The sequence below is a fragment of the Lepisma saccharinum genome, chromosome 3 (assembly GCF_977018435.1).
Source record: "Lepisma saccharinum chromosome 3, izLepSacc3.1, whole genome shotgun sequence".
NCBI lineage: Eukaryota > Metazoa > Arthropoda > Insecta > Zygentoma > Lepismatidae > Lepisma > Lepisma saccharinum.
In genome coordinates, this window is record NC_139231.1 from 120,631,439 (window position 1) to 120,648,807 (window position 17,369).

The following is a 17,369-nucleotide window of genomic DNA, read 5'->3' on the forward strand; positions in this document are numbered from 1 at the left end:
AGACCAGAAACTTTACTACTTTTCAGTAATTCTCAATAGGTACCCAAGGCAACAGCTACCTTTCTTTAAATTTACATGTTGTGTAAAAAAAAATATGTTAATCAACATTTCTTTTTGTACTACTTAAAATGGAATACCAAGTATCAGTAACCAAACGCCTTTTGGCTTAGTACAAGAACTGCACTGGTGTGTGCCCATTTTAATGAATAATCTATAACGTAAATTGCACATTAAAAGGCAAGCACAAAACAGTATAGTGCCAGTACTTTCCCCCTATGCAAAACATGGTTGTAATATTCCTCAGGTATGGAAGTATGGTTCATAATGAAATAAAAATATGTAATTATTTTGTTGTTTGTTATTATTATGTAGGATGCTTATTTACATTACATACAAGCTGCTTCAGCTTCCATTATGCATTATGCAGCATTTGCCAGCTATACACTATTATGATACATTATCATCCAACAGTCGGTAATAAAAAAAAAGGCTACAGTTCTTCTCGTTTACTCACAGGAGTCCAAGACTAGATAATACTGGAAAAACTTCAACCTTCTCACCTTATTTGAAAGATATTGACAATATATTCCATGAATTGAATAAGAAAAAATAAATAAGCTTTGACAATACAAGTTTTAAAATTGGAACACTATTAACACACAAGATTGGACTGACAAAGATTCTTCTTTAATATATGTATGTTTGGGAGTGTTTGTGTGTGTGTGCATATATATATATAAATATATATGTATATTCATACACACATATATATAAGTATATATTTAAACATGACTTGTAGACTTTTAAAAAAGCAAAGGAGTAATTTTTAACATTAAGTGGTGATGCAGAAGCAGCAAGGGTAAATAATTTGTAATTTATAAATATTACAGCACGGACCACATTTAAAAAAAAATAACCAGGTTATTTGACAACCTGCAAAAGTTTTATATGTGAATATGTATATATATATATTTTAAAATGACAAGTGCAACATCAGTTTTCCTTTGCCTTGAAAGAATGGTTGTTCCTTTTTTTAAAATCAGCATGGAAAATATACAGAAGGGATTAGCAATATGCATTTGCATGTTGTTAACTTCGTACCCCATTTTTTTGCAATAAATAAACGCTCAATGCTTTATACAAATATATCCAATATACATCACTTAATAAATACAGTCTCACCACAAAGTGTAAAAGCATCAACCTCCCAGTCACACACAAATGCACATGCAGGCACAGAATACAGACAGGTAGGAAACACATTTCCCCTTTGTTTACTTAGAAAAACACTGTAGCCAGATATGTGCAAAGAACAAGTCAGTTAGGTACTAACTAACTAACAAGAAGCTAGGTACCGCAAGTTCACCTGTCACTCACTCGATATACAAACACACACACACACTGCCAAACATGTAAAAAAATATTTTTAGGTTTGCAAATTATGTAGAATTACTTTGGCAACTTGATAAAAGAAATATAACTCATATGTGGCTGGAAGGAGATGCTCTTAGTTTGTAGGTCTTCTTAAGTCTACAAAAATTTACAACTGAAAGTATTAACTTTTGACTATCAACATTTTCATTTTAAGATTAAAGCTGTAATGTTACAACATGTGAGAAATTTCGTAGCATAATGGTATTATCCACAGTATCCTCAATATTGAGTGTTAGTTTTGGTTTCAATGCTACATAGAAACATTAAAAAGTTCACATATAAATTATGTATATTCTTTCTTTAAAAATGAATGGGATATGGAGTGTATTACCACGGTATGCTGAAATCCATTTGTTAATTTTCATGCAAATATGTTTCTGTGTTTGAGGAAGAAGGTAAAATAATGTGACTTTATAATAAGAGGAAACAAGAAAGTTCTTTGGACTTGAACTCTACAAATTTAGAAAACTACAATATATATATGTGCTTTGGATAAAACTGAATTGTCACCAGAGATGTCAAATTGCACTTCATGTATCAACTGGAAATAAATTGGAATTGTATTTTGCTGCTTTTCTTCTAATATATGCACATATAAATATGTTTTGTTAAGAAATCAGTTTTTATATGGATAAATGCAAGAATGACTGTTTTGACTGTATCAAAGCTTTTCAGTCAACGGTAAAATAATTCTGGTTACAAATAAGACTTTAAATTTTGCTTTCTTTTAAATAAAAACTTCTTTTGCCGTAATCATGCCTTATTTACTGTTTCACTTTACGCTTTGAGACAACCAGATCTGATAATTACATATATTACCTATACATTTAATGACAAAATATATGGGCATGAATACGGCAAAATAAGCACCAGGCAGGGATCGGGGTGTTGTGCATTATGCTTCGATACAGTAGTACCTTTTATGTTCATTTTTTTATTTTTAGAAAAACAATATCCTACCGTATGGTGTGTTCAAGACATCGATCACTGAATGAAGCTATGCTTGTCTGGCGTCACATTTGGATGGTTTTTCATTGCTGGCCTCAGTAGCTTTATCAATTTTGTAGACTGTTTTCCCCTTATATGATTAGAAATTCTCTTTCTTGAACAATGGTTGCACTTGCATCGCTTTCTGAATGAACACTAGCAACACCACACACACGCAAACTTGAGAATAATGTACCCGCTTTGCTTGAAATGACTAAACATCACAATGTATAATTTCTTGAATGATGTAAAAAAATAATTGAATGCTTCTCTTCAATACACTCCACTCCCAACCTCTGGACCTTGGCGAAAATCGTTTCTCCTTTTTTTAAACTATATAATATAATGTGTGCATTGTTTTTCCATCGAAAAATATTTTTAACCACTTTTCCCCACTTTTTCTTCCGTGTAAACGAACGATTCAGCCTCTCCACTCATTAAAAAAAAAATTAAGGAAAATCGGGACTACTGTCCAACAGTCGTTTTTCCGGGGTCACATCCACGGTTCTGTTCCTAGGTTCGCACCGACATCCGTTGCTACTAAATTTGTCATAGCATTTCTCACATAGTCCTACGCAGGCTCGAAGAGGTAAGTAGCACCAAAGACATGGTAGTGTCAGAGAAAGAAGGGCCATGCAGCCCCACCGTACGCACCGGCGATGGGGGCCACACGAGCAGGGGTCATCCGCGCACGATGCACCATCTCTGTCCATGTCCGAATCTTTCGAGCAATGATAGAACAGGCCCTTTACGCAGCACAGGCACGATGCATAGTCCAAGCTCGTTTCCGCAGAGCAGTAACATGCATTGTTGCACAGCCACTTCGATGGCAGGGGCCTCGGTTGCCGGCAAGATTCGCACCGGCAACGTCCGCATTCGGGACAAATAATGGAACTCCTTGAGAAGCACTCGTTCGAACTGTCCGCAACCCTGCCGCCGGAAGACGCGATGGTAGGTGCCCCTGGAAGGTCCTTGGTGAACGTTACGGCCCCCGGCTGCTTGGTGACAGGGAGGGTGGTGGGTTTCACGCGTGCACTTTGGGATCGCTTCACCACAGTCGCACTCTTGTTGCTCACGGGAAGCTGCAACGTCTGATGATGAGGATGGTGATTGTGGTGCGATGGCAACGTAGACGTCGTACCGATGACGCCCCTCCTGGCCACCCCTACCACACTCGTCCTCGTGGCACCCCTAGTGAGAACACTATCGCCGATATGAAGATGTTCCGATCGGCTCTTGTTGACCCCCGTGCGGGCGTCCGATCTAAATGGGGTCTCCACATATTCGTTCACCACTCGCTCGCCGTCCGCCCTCGGCTGTGTCAGGGTCACCACCTCACTCGCGGCCCGTCTACGTGTTGACGATGCTACGGTCGGGCTGGACGCTGGCGATGACCCAGCCACCAACGAACTGGGGGGAGGTAGTCGGGTCCGGGTCTGCCCGGCCCCATGCACACGCGGTATAGGTGATCGGGCAGCCGTCGTGAAGGCGACTTGGGCGCCCTGTTGGTACGCCGTTCCGCCATATTGTGCCATGTAGTTTTAGTGGTTTTCGGCGCTGGGATTGCATGAAGCAGGTCGCCCCTCGGCCGTCTCGCATCCGCTCATCCTCAGAAACTGCTCACACCAACATGGCGGATTCGTCGGGCGCCAGCTGCAACGAAGAAAGATCCACTTAGTTCACAGACACTGATACGGTCCGGAAAAACAAACAGCAGTTATCACAATAAGTCTACATTCACTATGTCAAAGTACATACACACACACACACAGGCATACACAATGATCCCATTCAAAGAACTAAAACGTGCAAGGGCACACACCTTTGGCTACAGTCTTTGTTCATTTCTTAATCAGCAATGTGGGTAACTTCAAACATGTCTTAATTTGAACAAGTAACTCCTGAGAATAGTCACATTTTTTATATACACCTCACTAACCTTTGTCAGGCATTATTTTATAACTGTATCGAACATTAAGTATGGGTTTTTGTTCCCGAACGGGGACACAACACGGTACAAAGTAACGTTTTACATCCAGAATGCGCGTAAGTGTTTCGCGAATCAAGTCGGAAGATCAACTGTATATGCACGACACACTCGAAATCATGTGCGTTATCGTTGCAGGGAGCAAACGCGAAAAATACATTGATGCACGTACGGGCAACACGCGACAGCAAGCCATCACCCACTGCAAACTGGCTCCGACTCGAACACTGAACACGGGAAGAGACCAGCGGCCTCGGCCAACAACGAAGGAAACTGCAGAGCTGCCACCCAGCGCCAGCATCGTGAATTAGTGATTACGTTTTTATGAATGGGGAGTCGAGGCATTGAATGAACGGCGGTCTAACCAACAGCAGCTCGCGCGGCGCGGGATGAAAGAGAGATGCAGTTTTCTATTCCCTTGCAAGGAAGAACATTGCCCCTCCCCCCCCCTCGGCGAAAACCTAACGTAGGGATTTTGCAAAACGAAGGGAAGAAAGCGTCGAGGAAAAAGCCCTCGGAACCTGGCGAATGGATATCCCAACAAGGGCTCTTTAATCAATGAGGACATGACGTCATAACTTCGAGGACACCACATGCCTTAACCGACGATAAACTGCTTATTTCTTCATCCGCGTGTTTATTCAGCTCTCTTCTTCCGGAACAGAACGAAAAAAAAAATGTCCCGACAACGTTGAATAAAATAAAAGATCACGTACTGTGTACATCTTCATTGCAATCTGGCTGACCTCAAACAGAATGACATACCCAGCCCCCCCTCCCTGTCCAGGTGATGTAGTAAGCAAAACGTGACGTGGAAAAGCGGGTTAGGGGAGAGGAAAGAATGTGGAAACGGGTTAGCGCAGTGAGAATGCCAATAAAAAGAAACTATGATGAGACTGGACGTTGAAAAAGACATTGTACAAAGCTGCCGAAGTACAAGTAGGTGCAATGTAATGTAATCGCCTTTGGTGCCATCATACACGCACTGTGCGTTACTCGATGTTGCTTTTTCTTCACATAGTGTGGACTTTCTAGCGTGCAAGACAGATCGAGGATATTAAACGCCGCGTAACATTCACATTGAATTTGTGCCGGCTTAAAGTTACATAAATTTACGAGCAAAAGCTATGAACTTTGAACTATGCACTGAAATTATTATATGCATTCATCTTGGTATGTGAAAAGTTGCAATGATGTGAAAATTTGCGCAGTGTCTATTATGACTTCGGGTTTGTCTGTTCTGAGTCCCAGCCGTCCGATTTTGTCCTACGAGATGTAGATGTTCTAGGCCGTGTGTCATGTCAAGTTCAACCATCACAAACGGTCGGAATGGTAAAAAAAAAAAAAAAAAAAAAAAAAAGTGGAGTGGCGGAAGAGAGTTGTATGAGAATCTTAAGAATATTTGGTTAACAGTCCCAAATTAGGGGTATACTAATGTTTCTTATCATATGGCATTTTGGGGGGACTTAAATAACAATTACATTCGTCAAATTCAGAATAATGGATGGTAATTATGAATAACCCCCCCCCCTAATCCAGAACATAAAATTTCAGAAATGGATAGATTGCTGTGTGAGTTCGTATGAATTCGTGCCTCTTACGATTGTACTTCTTGGTCATTTGCCGTTTTAAAACAGCAGCATTTGAAATACTATTTTAGGCATAGTAAAGTACAAAGAAGGCAAGTGAATTGTGTATCACTTAATTTTTCTTCTTATATATAGTTCCTAATTCTCACTTGTTGTTCATTATTCTCCCCCTTCATTACATAATATATTTGTTTACATATTGGTGTATTTCAAATGTTTATTTTTTAAATATATGAAACAACAGTTACTAATATGTTCTAAAGCTTAGAAATACTGTTTGCATTATGTTATTTTTTGCCTTGAGTTATTTTGAAAGAAAATTAGTTTCACTGTACTTGTAAATTAATTATGATAATTACAGTTACGCCATTACATAATTAGTCCAGAGTCGTATTTCCGAAGACACTGAGCATTGTAAAAAAAAAAAAAGTATCACAATTACTATTCTGGTTGAATTGAAGATTGAAGGCAGAGGGCAGGAATTGTGTGGAGAAAATTCTCAGTCTTATTGCGTTCGAGACTTCAATAAATAGACTGCAAGGTATGCGAACATTTCGTCAAAATCAAAATTGCTCTACTGTCCCACTTATTCAGATTGACGGGTGCCTGATTATGTGTGGTTTATTGTGAAAGACAGAAGACTTATGTTAGGTTTGCTGAAGCAAACTACTTTTTGCCTGATTATGTGTGGTTTATTGTGAAAGACAGAAGACTTGTGTTAGGTTTGCTGAAGCAAACTACTTTTAGTTACAGCTATTATAGTTCGAAACCTGAACAATAGACTTCAGATGTACACCAGGTGTGTTTTCGCAGCTGCCACATTGAAAACATGGAATGACAAGTGCTGAAGAGAAGTGAGCCAAGCTCAGCACTCTACGATGCCAAAGTTCAAACCCCGGCAAACCCGTTGTCAGCTTCCTATAGGTGCTGGTACTCTGTTGGTGTAGGTGAACCTCACCCGCTAAATAGATTATTATGTGATATTATTATTTTAGAACTAAATAGCTATTATTGCCTGGACATTTTCGGTAGTTTCGTAGCACCATAATCCTATTTTCTAATGCAATATCTACACACCAGCGAAGGAAAACGAGGATTTACTTGAAAAATGTGAAAGGTCTTTAACTGAAAACAGTTCTTTTAAATTAGGAACATATAGAGCTGTGCATTTTTCGATATCGATTATCGAATCGATGTATGAAAACATCGCACAGACCCAGGAACATCTAAAAATTCGTTGCCGATATTGGCTCGGGATCAAGTCGGACACGAGGCTTGTTAAATCCCACAAAATAAGCAGCAGTTTATACACATCCCGAAATTTTCGCCCGATAACTCGGTGTCATTCACCGCGACCACGTGACCGTGTGTTTTAGTGCCAGTTTTAAATAAATGCACAGACTCAACACAGGAAATGGGCTGAAAGTTGGAAGGAAAAACAAGTCCTTGTGGAAAAGTTACAAGGAGAGAGAGAGAAGGTCTCACAGCGTAAGCGTATGTTACAGTTTCCAAACAAGGCAGAAACTCTTGAGCAGTTCCATCCTGGAAACTCATTTAAAAACAACAAAGGACATCATTTTTTTCCAATATAGAAAAGATTTTTCTTGAATAAAGCAAAGTTAAATAGCCGTCAGTCTGGTGGGAGATCGAGCGAGCTGCGGCAGACGCTGTTGGGACAAAACCGGGTTCGCCGGAAATCCTTCAGGGCCTTGGAATACGTAAGTGCTTCGTTCCGTTTATTAGCTTCACTTTTTACCTTCTTTTTCAAGTTCTTTCTCACAATGAACCACCGCGTCGTTACAGCATTCGCATAGGGAATCAGTCACACCAAGTCTGCTGTAAGCGAATTTATTCGCGAGACTGTAATTTCATAACGAGTGGCAATAGCCTATCACTAAACGTGCTATGACCGAACAGTCTTGTACAAATCCATGAGACCCGACTTTGGTTTGAAATTTTAATTTACCTAAAAAACTTTGATGGATTCCTTTTTTACTTTGCGTCTCTCATTTGTACATAAGTAATATATTTTGTTTGTATTAATTACAAAGTCAATTTATTACTGGTAAAAAATGCGAGCCTGTGTTGCGTAGTTGTTCAGGATGAAATTAGATTTTTCCTGGGTTCGTAGCATTAAAACGAGGCGTCAAACAAACAAAAAAAACTTTATCAAGAAAAGTTCATCTTCTTTTGAGGTTCGAGACGAGACCGAGATATTCATTTACAACTGTAAACGAGACCGATACAGGTATTTGTCGAGACAATATACAAGAGTGTCATCTGCTTCGAGACATCAGTAAGTTAGAAAGTGAGGTAGGTGAAAATTTCGCCCCATATCCAAATTATTTTATTACGCGATTAATTCTGACACAGCAAGGAGATGGAGTCGTTATCTAGAGATACTGTGGATTTATTTCGTACTGTATAAAGTATACCAATCAACTTGTAAAAAGCATCTATTATATTTTAAAAAATTCACTTTCAAGTTGATACAAAGACAATCCAACATAGATATCATATATGTTGCAAATGGCAATAAGAGTATTCATAACTTCAATATCATTGACTTCTTATTATTTTTTATATGAGAGACGGCCGATTACTTTCGTCTAGTAAATATCAAAATATTAAAGGCATAGTGAGGGTGGTGCAATGAATATTAAGATAATTGCAAGTAAGCCCCGCGACAGTTTAAGTTTGCAGCAGGTTTTATGTATGTTTTATGTATCAATCCACTCAGCATCCCCGTGCCAGTCTCACCTTAACCGCTGGGCTGTTCATATCACAGTGAGAAAATCCGCAGTATTGCACAGGACCTATTTTCTGCGCGCACGTTTGGGTCTATATATGTGAAAAGTTGCTGCAAGGTTAACCTGTCGCGGAGCTTAGAATTGTTCAAGCTGTTGCGGGCGACAATTAAAATTCAATAATTATCAGTAGAACATCGAATTACTGAAGAAATTATCCACGTGACGGTAAAATTATGTATTTTTATAACATTCTACTGCGGTTATTTATAAATATCATTATTCTGCAATATTATACATTTACTCCTTACACAAAAAGGAAACATCTTGGATAATATTTGTTGCATTCCCTGTTTAGCCGTGACTGGAGTTCCAATACATACTGTTTCGTGTGAAAAGCCATATTTGTAATAAGTAGGCAACAACAATGGATGATTTTAATCACAAGGGTTCGAACTATTAAAGGATGGCAGTCATTCCTATAGACTCCCTCTATTGTCAAGTTTTCATGGATTGTTTGTTGAGGAAGTTGAGTCAGTATTATCTTCCTCTCGGCATAAGACTTCTAATAGCCTTGCTCTCGGTCACGGGACACCACTGGAAGTGTGGTTCTTCGAAATGAAGTTATTTTATTTAATGAAAGCTTTTGCTGAAAGAGGTCAAAGATCCAAATGAATATAAGAGCCGATATTAGTAGTGCTCGTTTCTTGAACTTGGTCTTAGACATTTTAAAAAACTATAAAAATGGTAGCTTTTACAAGATTTGGTAATTTTGACCACAGGTTTTGGTAACTCCGAAAAACTGTGCACGGTTACTAAAATAATGTGGTTGTGCTGTTCTCGAGTTCGTTGTGCAGAATGTAGTACAGAAATGATCGACAAAATGTTAATTGGAAAATCCTTTGCTGAAAATAGTACTGAAGAGGATGACAAGGGTGGGTTTACGAGATTTTGGAAATTTTTATTATTTGTGTGTATTTTTAATTAAGAAAAGTGTAGTCAGTGGTTTGCAACTCCCCTGTAGTTTTAAGGCACTTTGCTGGTTCGCGATTATGATAGTTTTGGATTCATGTGTTTCAAGTAATGACGTAAAGCAAGTCAATTAAGGTTTTACGTCCTTTATTGTCACGCAAACAACGCAAGAAGTAATTTATAAAGTTGTATTCAAATGAAATTGTTGAAGGGATTGCAACCCTGACGTCGTAGTGCGCTGTGCGAACAACTCCTCCACCGAGGTAGACTGTAATTACATTCCCCTACCTTAAAACCTTTCGCAAGCAATATTTATAATTACAGGCTACGTTGCACAGACGTCTTGAAAAAAATGCTAAAAATAAATTCATAAACTGCATGCATATTGAGATAACGGTCGATTTCCGTACGATAAATGAATGAGGACAATGGCATGCGGTGCATAACTATAGGTGAAAGATAGTGAAATTACGTCATTACTTATGCAACTCATCATAAGCTAAAGAGAGGCATTTATGTAATTTTTTTCAATATTCAAACCGTCCATTTTTCCTACGGGTATGGATGTGAGCAATCATTTTGGCCTTGTTACATTAGCTTGACAAGAGATTACGCAACCTAAGAGTATGCTTCTCAATGAATCGCGTAAGGGGTGTGTAGTAACTGCCTCAATTACGCGTTTGCGTGCAAACGCACACCCACATCCACAACGTCTGGATTATTTAGGACTCTGAAATGTGGCTTATTTTCTCCTACCTTGGAAATCCATTTCTTCTATATTTTTTTCTTACACTAAAAACAATGACTGGAGAAGTGATGCCAATTTCCGATGCCATTCAACTACCATGAAAAGCAAATGACGATGACCGTTTTTAGTGCATTAAGAGCTTAAGTGCATACTTAAGATAATTGTGCTTTTAATTATACAGGTTTTAAAAAATATATTTGTGGTGCACACAACTACATTTATAATTAATATCTATCTTTATGCATGATAAAACGTTCAAATATAAATTTGTAAGTTATTCATGTGTCTACATGCTGTAATGTATACGAATGAATGTAGGTAGGCCCGTGTTCCGATCGTTGACTTCGAATTGTAAACACGACACAGGAAGTGATGACTTGAATGCACATTCACTTACAGAAAATGTTGCGTCCTTTCTTTCCCCCGGGCAGACAGTTAAATTTTAAGAGTGGAGTGCTGTATGTGCAACATTTGTGAGGTACTCGCTCGCTCTTACCGCATCCCACCCTTGAATGTATACAATGGAATATCACTTTCATGTGACAATAATCGTAGACGTGAAATATCCGTCCTGGAAGTTTAGCCCACATCTGTTTCATTTTCATATATCACTATATTGGTAAGATAGTCTAAACTACATTTTAACATGGAGATTTAACATGCTTATGTTTCAATATCACTGCATCTTTTACTTCACGATCCATATTTGAGGGTCCACTACCACAGACAAATTACGGTTACACGTGTCCTACTGGGCTTCGAGTGCATATCGCTCATTTTGCCTGTTCAGCGCTGTAAACTTAACATATCACAACGAAGGCTGGCTTATGCAATTTGTGACAGGGTTCTGAATATTTATGTGTATGACTTTTGTGTTATTAATCTGTGTGAGAGCGTGTACGCTGCTACATTATGATAGTAGGAACAATAATGCAATTATCCGTGTTTTCTCAATAGAAGACGCTTTAATAAAATAAAATAAAAAAATTGTTCCACCGTACCTTGCTTACCATGATGATGTGGAGTTAGCGAACACGACCTTTTTTCGCGGAGCTACCTAGAAACCTAACATAACCCATGAAAGTTGAATTGAATTGAATTATTTTACGTCGCATTCTTTTACAGTTTTGGCTAATTGCGACGACGAGGATGAGTTATGATATGATACAATTGATTCAGTTTTTGTTTTAAGTCCAATTTATGCACAGAAAGGCTAATCGGGGCTGAATCTACAGTTTAAAGTGGGATCCGAACCACACGGGGTAACGAACTCGGGACCCCTTAATTACAATCACTGTGGCATCGGTGAGGCTCATGATACATTTGATGAAGGAAAACTTACATAAGATCACTCATGTACAGGACGGGATTCGAACCCGGGACTCCTGGTGACTTCATATTTGATAACCCCACGCCTCCTCCATGTCGTTTGTTTGTTCATGTGTGTTGCTGTGTTAACTAGCTCATTAATGTTTTTTTTTTTGCAAATATTTATATTCTCAACAAGTATATTTAATTTGTTGAGAATTAATCAGCTAATCAACAAAAATAAAGAATTTCTTTTTTAAGGGGTGTAAAGTAGTTCTTGATTTTTTTAAAAAAAGAAAATTAGTACATTATTATTTGATAATTTACAATCCAAACTAACATATACGACACACGCGCGAACTTGCTATTAATGGAATGGTACGTACTGTGAATATTAATTAATACGTAAGGCATATTGGGTGAAAAAAGGAGCGCTATTTGCACTTTTAAAATTTGCTGATATCGAAAGTAATGCTGTTCATTTTCAGAGAAGCATGTTGGTTACAGTTATTGAAGTGCACAGACTGTTTTTTTTTTCTTTTTTGTGAGAACTACAATGTAGACCAAGTGTTCGGTAAATTACTAAAAAAAAAGTAACATGTTACCATTACGATACTTCGTCAAACAACAGTGAGATTTAACTTGTGTTCAAAAAGCATGTTTCGCCCGTCCAGTTTGAATTTACGAAGGTAATGCAAAGTAATAAGGTACGTTATGGGATATGTTACTCCGTAAGTATGATGTAGGCTTATAACTGATATACGAATGATAAACAAAAACAATATTCGACTATATTCAAAATTGCTCCTTAGAAAAAAAGTTTATATACTAATATTAAATATTATATTAAGCAATCAGAACTGATTGGCAGCGTATGTTGTAAAAATTACATTTTCTATTCTTTTTTTTGAAAATTTGGAAATATCTTGTGAGAGTAGCAGAGTATATAATGAATAAAAAGAATTGTTAATACGTGGAAAAAATCATAGTAAAAGGATTTTACAGTAGTATTCAAGGGAATAAATCGTGCATTATATGTACAAAGTTGTTACGAATTTACATTGTGATTTTAACACTTAGAATCAAGAAAACATAATGGCAAAATCGGTAAATTAGTAAAAATTTCACATTTCTAAAGAATGTGCCAGTATTTCAATCATCATTATTTAATTTCTTAGAATGCGGCAAGGTGGCAGCACATTAGAACCTAAGGTAATGGGCAAGAATCGTTGAGGGTGCTGGGCACTATTACACATACATGTACATCGTTTGACAATGGATTCATCGCATTGTGTTTACAGTGTATCTTTCTCTTCTGGAACGTTTGCTGATTCTCTTTGGCGTTCAGAAAAGTTCTATCCTGCTAAATCGATGAAAATGACCATAAATTAATCTATAGAGTAGGCAAAGGATACCGGAAAAGAGAACGAGGCGTACGCAAGCAGCCTAGACCTTCCAAGCCATGAGAATACGTATCGTAACGTAGAGCTTGCGGTCTGCATGAGTAGACGACGGACGGAAACACTTGCAATGAAATGTTCAGCTTGTATGAGCAGAAGCAACAAGCGGATGAATTTTTTCTTGTTTCTTTTTTGCCTTTCTCTCTGCTTTCAAACGGATGAACGAGTTTGAGGTTTCGTGGTGAACAAGTAAGCAGCCAGCCAACTCCGAAGTGACTTCTCCAGGCAGTCTGAAAGTCAGCACGAGGACAGTGGTGCCAGCTCGCAACACGAAACGAAACTAAAATTCTGACAAAGTTGTTCTGGAATGTGAGCCCCTCCACTGCACCTGCATCGAACCTGCGACTCACGAACTGACCAGCAAACCTAGCTACTTAAAAAAATTAGTACAGAATCAACCGAAGTGTGGTGCTGATCACCTCAACTTCAATAGATCTAAATTGTGTTGAGCCCTATTTCCACGCTCCCTTTTAACAATCCCAAAATATTACATATTTTGCTCTTATTCCTGGCAAAACACAGCGAAAATCGTATATTTTCTGCTATACGCTTTATAAAGGCTTGAGCACCTTATATATATATATATATATATATATATATATATATAAATTAGGGCCTCCTTGGTGGCGCAGTGGTAGCGTCGTCGCCTTGTAATCAAGGGGTCCCGGGTTCGATAACGGGAACCGAGCACGCTGAGTGATCAACTTTCGATATCTTCACCGAGGGTCCTAGCATCGTCGCGATTGGTCAAAAGTAGTACAAAACCGACGCAAAATTACAAATATAAATACAGAACACCATTATTCTTCTGAACTTTTGAAGAAATTGTAAACACTTGTGATTTTTCAAAATTTTAAACATTCCATATTACTTATGGAAATTATTTTCAAGATCGATTACTATCGATAGTTTCACTGAGTGTCCAGTTCACACCTCGATCTGCTTGTACTCTGGTCTCCAAGAAAGTGTGAATGAACTCTGAAGCGATACAATTCATTCAGCGAAGATTACAGGAGTTCCTTATTCCCTTCTCACAAAAATTGCAAAATGGAAGAGGGGACGGGAGAAATTCTGCTCTTCAACCATGTGGAAACAGCCAGAGCAAGTTACACGCAAGGAGCGATGAGAAAGAACACATTGTTGGACTTTTTCTTTCTTTCTCGCGAACCGTCACTAAAAGTACTTTGAACAATCGAGGCAATGCAACACCAGTACCAGGAAAGTTATCTGCCCGAAGTGCACACTAGATGGCACCATGAACTTTTGTGCACCAGACAAGAGAAATGCATTAATTTAGGATAACTCTACTGTGATATTTTACTTGGCTTTTCTGTAATGAGATGAATGAAGGAGCAATCACAAATAGGGACGTCACAACACGAGCCCCACAGAACGGCAGGATTTTATTTCGGGGGAGGGGATGCTCATCCCTTATCAGCAGAGGCGTCGCCAGAAATATTTGTAGAGGGGCAGGCCATTGATAAAACTTGATTAGTAGAAATAATAATGACAATAATAATTATTACCACGGTTATAATTGTCATTTTACAATAATAACTATTATAAGTTATTAAAAATAAACCAATTTTAATCCAAATTTATTGCTATTATTATTATAATTATTGCTACTCGATCCACCGTATGAGTGACATTATTTTTCTTACACTTTCTACAGTTAGTGTACTGAAATTCATAGTTATAGTATTTTGTTATTAACTTTTACTCATAAAGTTTATATTGCGTGACTCGCACAAAGTCATCCATACATTTTGGGAGCTGTGGATCCACTCATTCTTTGGATTAAATTGTAGAATAATAAGCTGGTTGCTATATTATACACTAAACTTTTTCGATCTAATATTTAATCTTGCTAAGGAAGTAAAATTAATTACCACTATACACTATTTAAATTTAAATTTTTGGAGGATTTCGAAGGAGCTTCAGCCCCCTGCCCTCCCTCTGGCTACGTGCCTGTCCACAGAGGATTATACTGGCTGAGTCCAGACGCCAGAGTCGCAAAATGCAGTCCAGGACTCCAGGGTGTAAAGTGCTGTTGAAAAAGTGCAGAGACGTGTAGGACAAATGCGAAAAAAACCAAAACGCCAATCAATTGAATGAAAAATCTAAATGAGGCTGCATGTGTTCGCGAGTGGGACCTCAAAGATAAGAACATGAAGTGTATGTGGTAATTCACGTACAGTCAACGGCAAAGATAATGGTAGGCAAATTGTCCACCTCAATTTTCATTACTTTTTTATTCATCCTGTGTTGTTTTAAGGAATGAAACTATGTTGGTTCGAAGCAAGCATTGCTCTCTGCTTATTGATGTCATTGTCTCAATTCATTGTCATCACATTGTGATTGTGTAATACAGACCCAATGAAAATGGTGGTGGACAATTCGCCTACTGTTTCTTTCACCGTTGGGTGTACCAGTGAGACACCGGGTCCAGCAACCAATGACCTTCAACGCCCACGTCCTCGGTGATGGCTGATTGGCACAGGCTCTGTGACATTCATTAATGAGTTTAGATTTGCGCGGGAAAAGAAAAAAGGTTTTTACCGAATGCATTACCACTCTGTAGGTACACAAAATGGCTAAAAAGGAAGTCAACTACATGAAGGTGTTAAAATATGAAGAAGCATTCGCTTCGGTTACGATAACAAGCTTGGCATAAGGCCAAATGTTACTTGCCATTGACAAAGTACATTGTGTATTAGAAAACCTTTTCGTACCACTGAAAAAAGGCCGAGCACCTGCACAAATACTTCAGAAAAACGTTATTTCTTCGTTATATTGACTTACAAACGTTTCCTCATGAAATAATCGAGAACAAACAGTACAAGTGACTGCATGAAGGGATGCTATTGTTCCCCATTCGTTTGAAATATTTCAGGATCTGTCGCAATAAATTGTTATCTTTGAACAAACTTGTCATAAGATAAGAAGCTCACAAAAAGTTGATGAATTTTAGTAGATCGTAGAAAGCTCCCTTGTTACCGATCATCACTTAAGTCTTACACGTGGCAAATATAAATATCTCGGGTAAGTGTTGTTCCCTCTCAAGTCTTGCATACGATTTGTAGTGTTGCCTTCTAATAATATCATTTACATATACAATCTCTCTATTTTCACTTATTACAATTTTTCGCACTGGCATCGCGACGATAAAGATTAGTGGTGATTACATAAAATTGACGAAAGGACATTCATAAAGGAACATCACATCTAGGTCATGACTCGAACCCGAACATTGAATAGCATATTCTCTTATTGGAAGCCACAATTTCCAAAATATACCAGGAAACACTACTGCTTGTTTCCTGGTATGGTAGTTTGTATTAGTAAATACAACATCACAATGGTTCTCCGATACGAGACATTTCCATGTGAATGTTGGTTTAGTACCTTGGAAATACACAATGAAAAGGTGCTTTTTTATTCTCGTCACTTTCATCACATCTTTTATCGTGTTAAGGGTAGTACAGGGTCAACGAAGTTAGTAATAAGGTGTGTTTATACAGCGATATATTAATACACCTGTAAATTGAATTGTATCTTCTGCAAATATGTTGTATAAAGAAACAAACTGCCAGAGTACTAATTGAAGTGAGTGTACTGTTGTATCCAGTAAGTACTAGATGTCGCAGCGATATCCTGGAGCATTATAAGGGTTTCCATGTTTGAAACGTTGTAACATAATTTACTAAACACATTTCAAAGGTATTTATTTTAATAATTTTCCTAAACAAGCTGTTCTCTTGTGTATTTCAATGTAATAATTGTTTCTAATCTCAATATATCATACAAAAATCACAAATGTAGCCCATACGCATTGTTTCAAAGAAAACTTTTACCAATACAAACATTTTTGATTTGATTTATTTTATTTTACTTCGCGTTTTGTGCCTCTTGGTTAATTTGCGAACATGAGAATGAGTGATGAAATTGATGAATGGACATTCACAAACAAGCATGCCCGAGCGGGATTCGAACCCGGGACCCTTGGCGTCGCAGCGCGATGTGCTAACCAATCAGCTACAGGGTCCGGCTCCAATACAAACATTATCGCAGAAATTCTAGTTTATGAATTTTTGATTGAAATAATTTTCTTGCTTCCTTAATTAAAAACTAATA

At 38.0% G+C, this 17,369-nt stretch overlaps 1 protein-coding gene across 3 annotated transcripts in view; it reads right to left on the reverse strand.

The window, feature by feature from the left end:
• Positions 1 to 349: 349 nt before the first annotated feature.
• Positions 350 to 17,369, reverse strand: part of sty (sprouty signaling antagonist) — a 40,656-nt gene continuing 23,636 nt past the window's right edge. The window contains exons 1-2 of one of the 3 annotated variants that reach the window (XM_083119334.1): positions 4,361 to 4,654; positions 350 to 4,074 (exon numbers count right to left, since the gene is read on the reverse strand). In XM_083119334.1, coding sequence (XP_082975460.1) covers positions 2,871 to 3,956 — 1,086 coding nt within the window. In that variant the 5' untranslated portion in view covers positions 3,957 to 4,074; positions 4,361 to 4,654 and the 3' untranslated portion in view covers positions 350 to 2,870. Of the gene's footprint in view, positions 4,075 to 4,243; positions 4,655 to 17,369 lie in introns of those variants that run through there. The other 2 variants (XM_083119333.1, XM_083119332.1) reach the window with 2 other exon arrangements.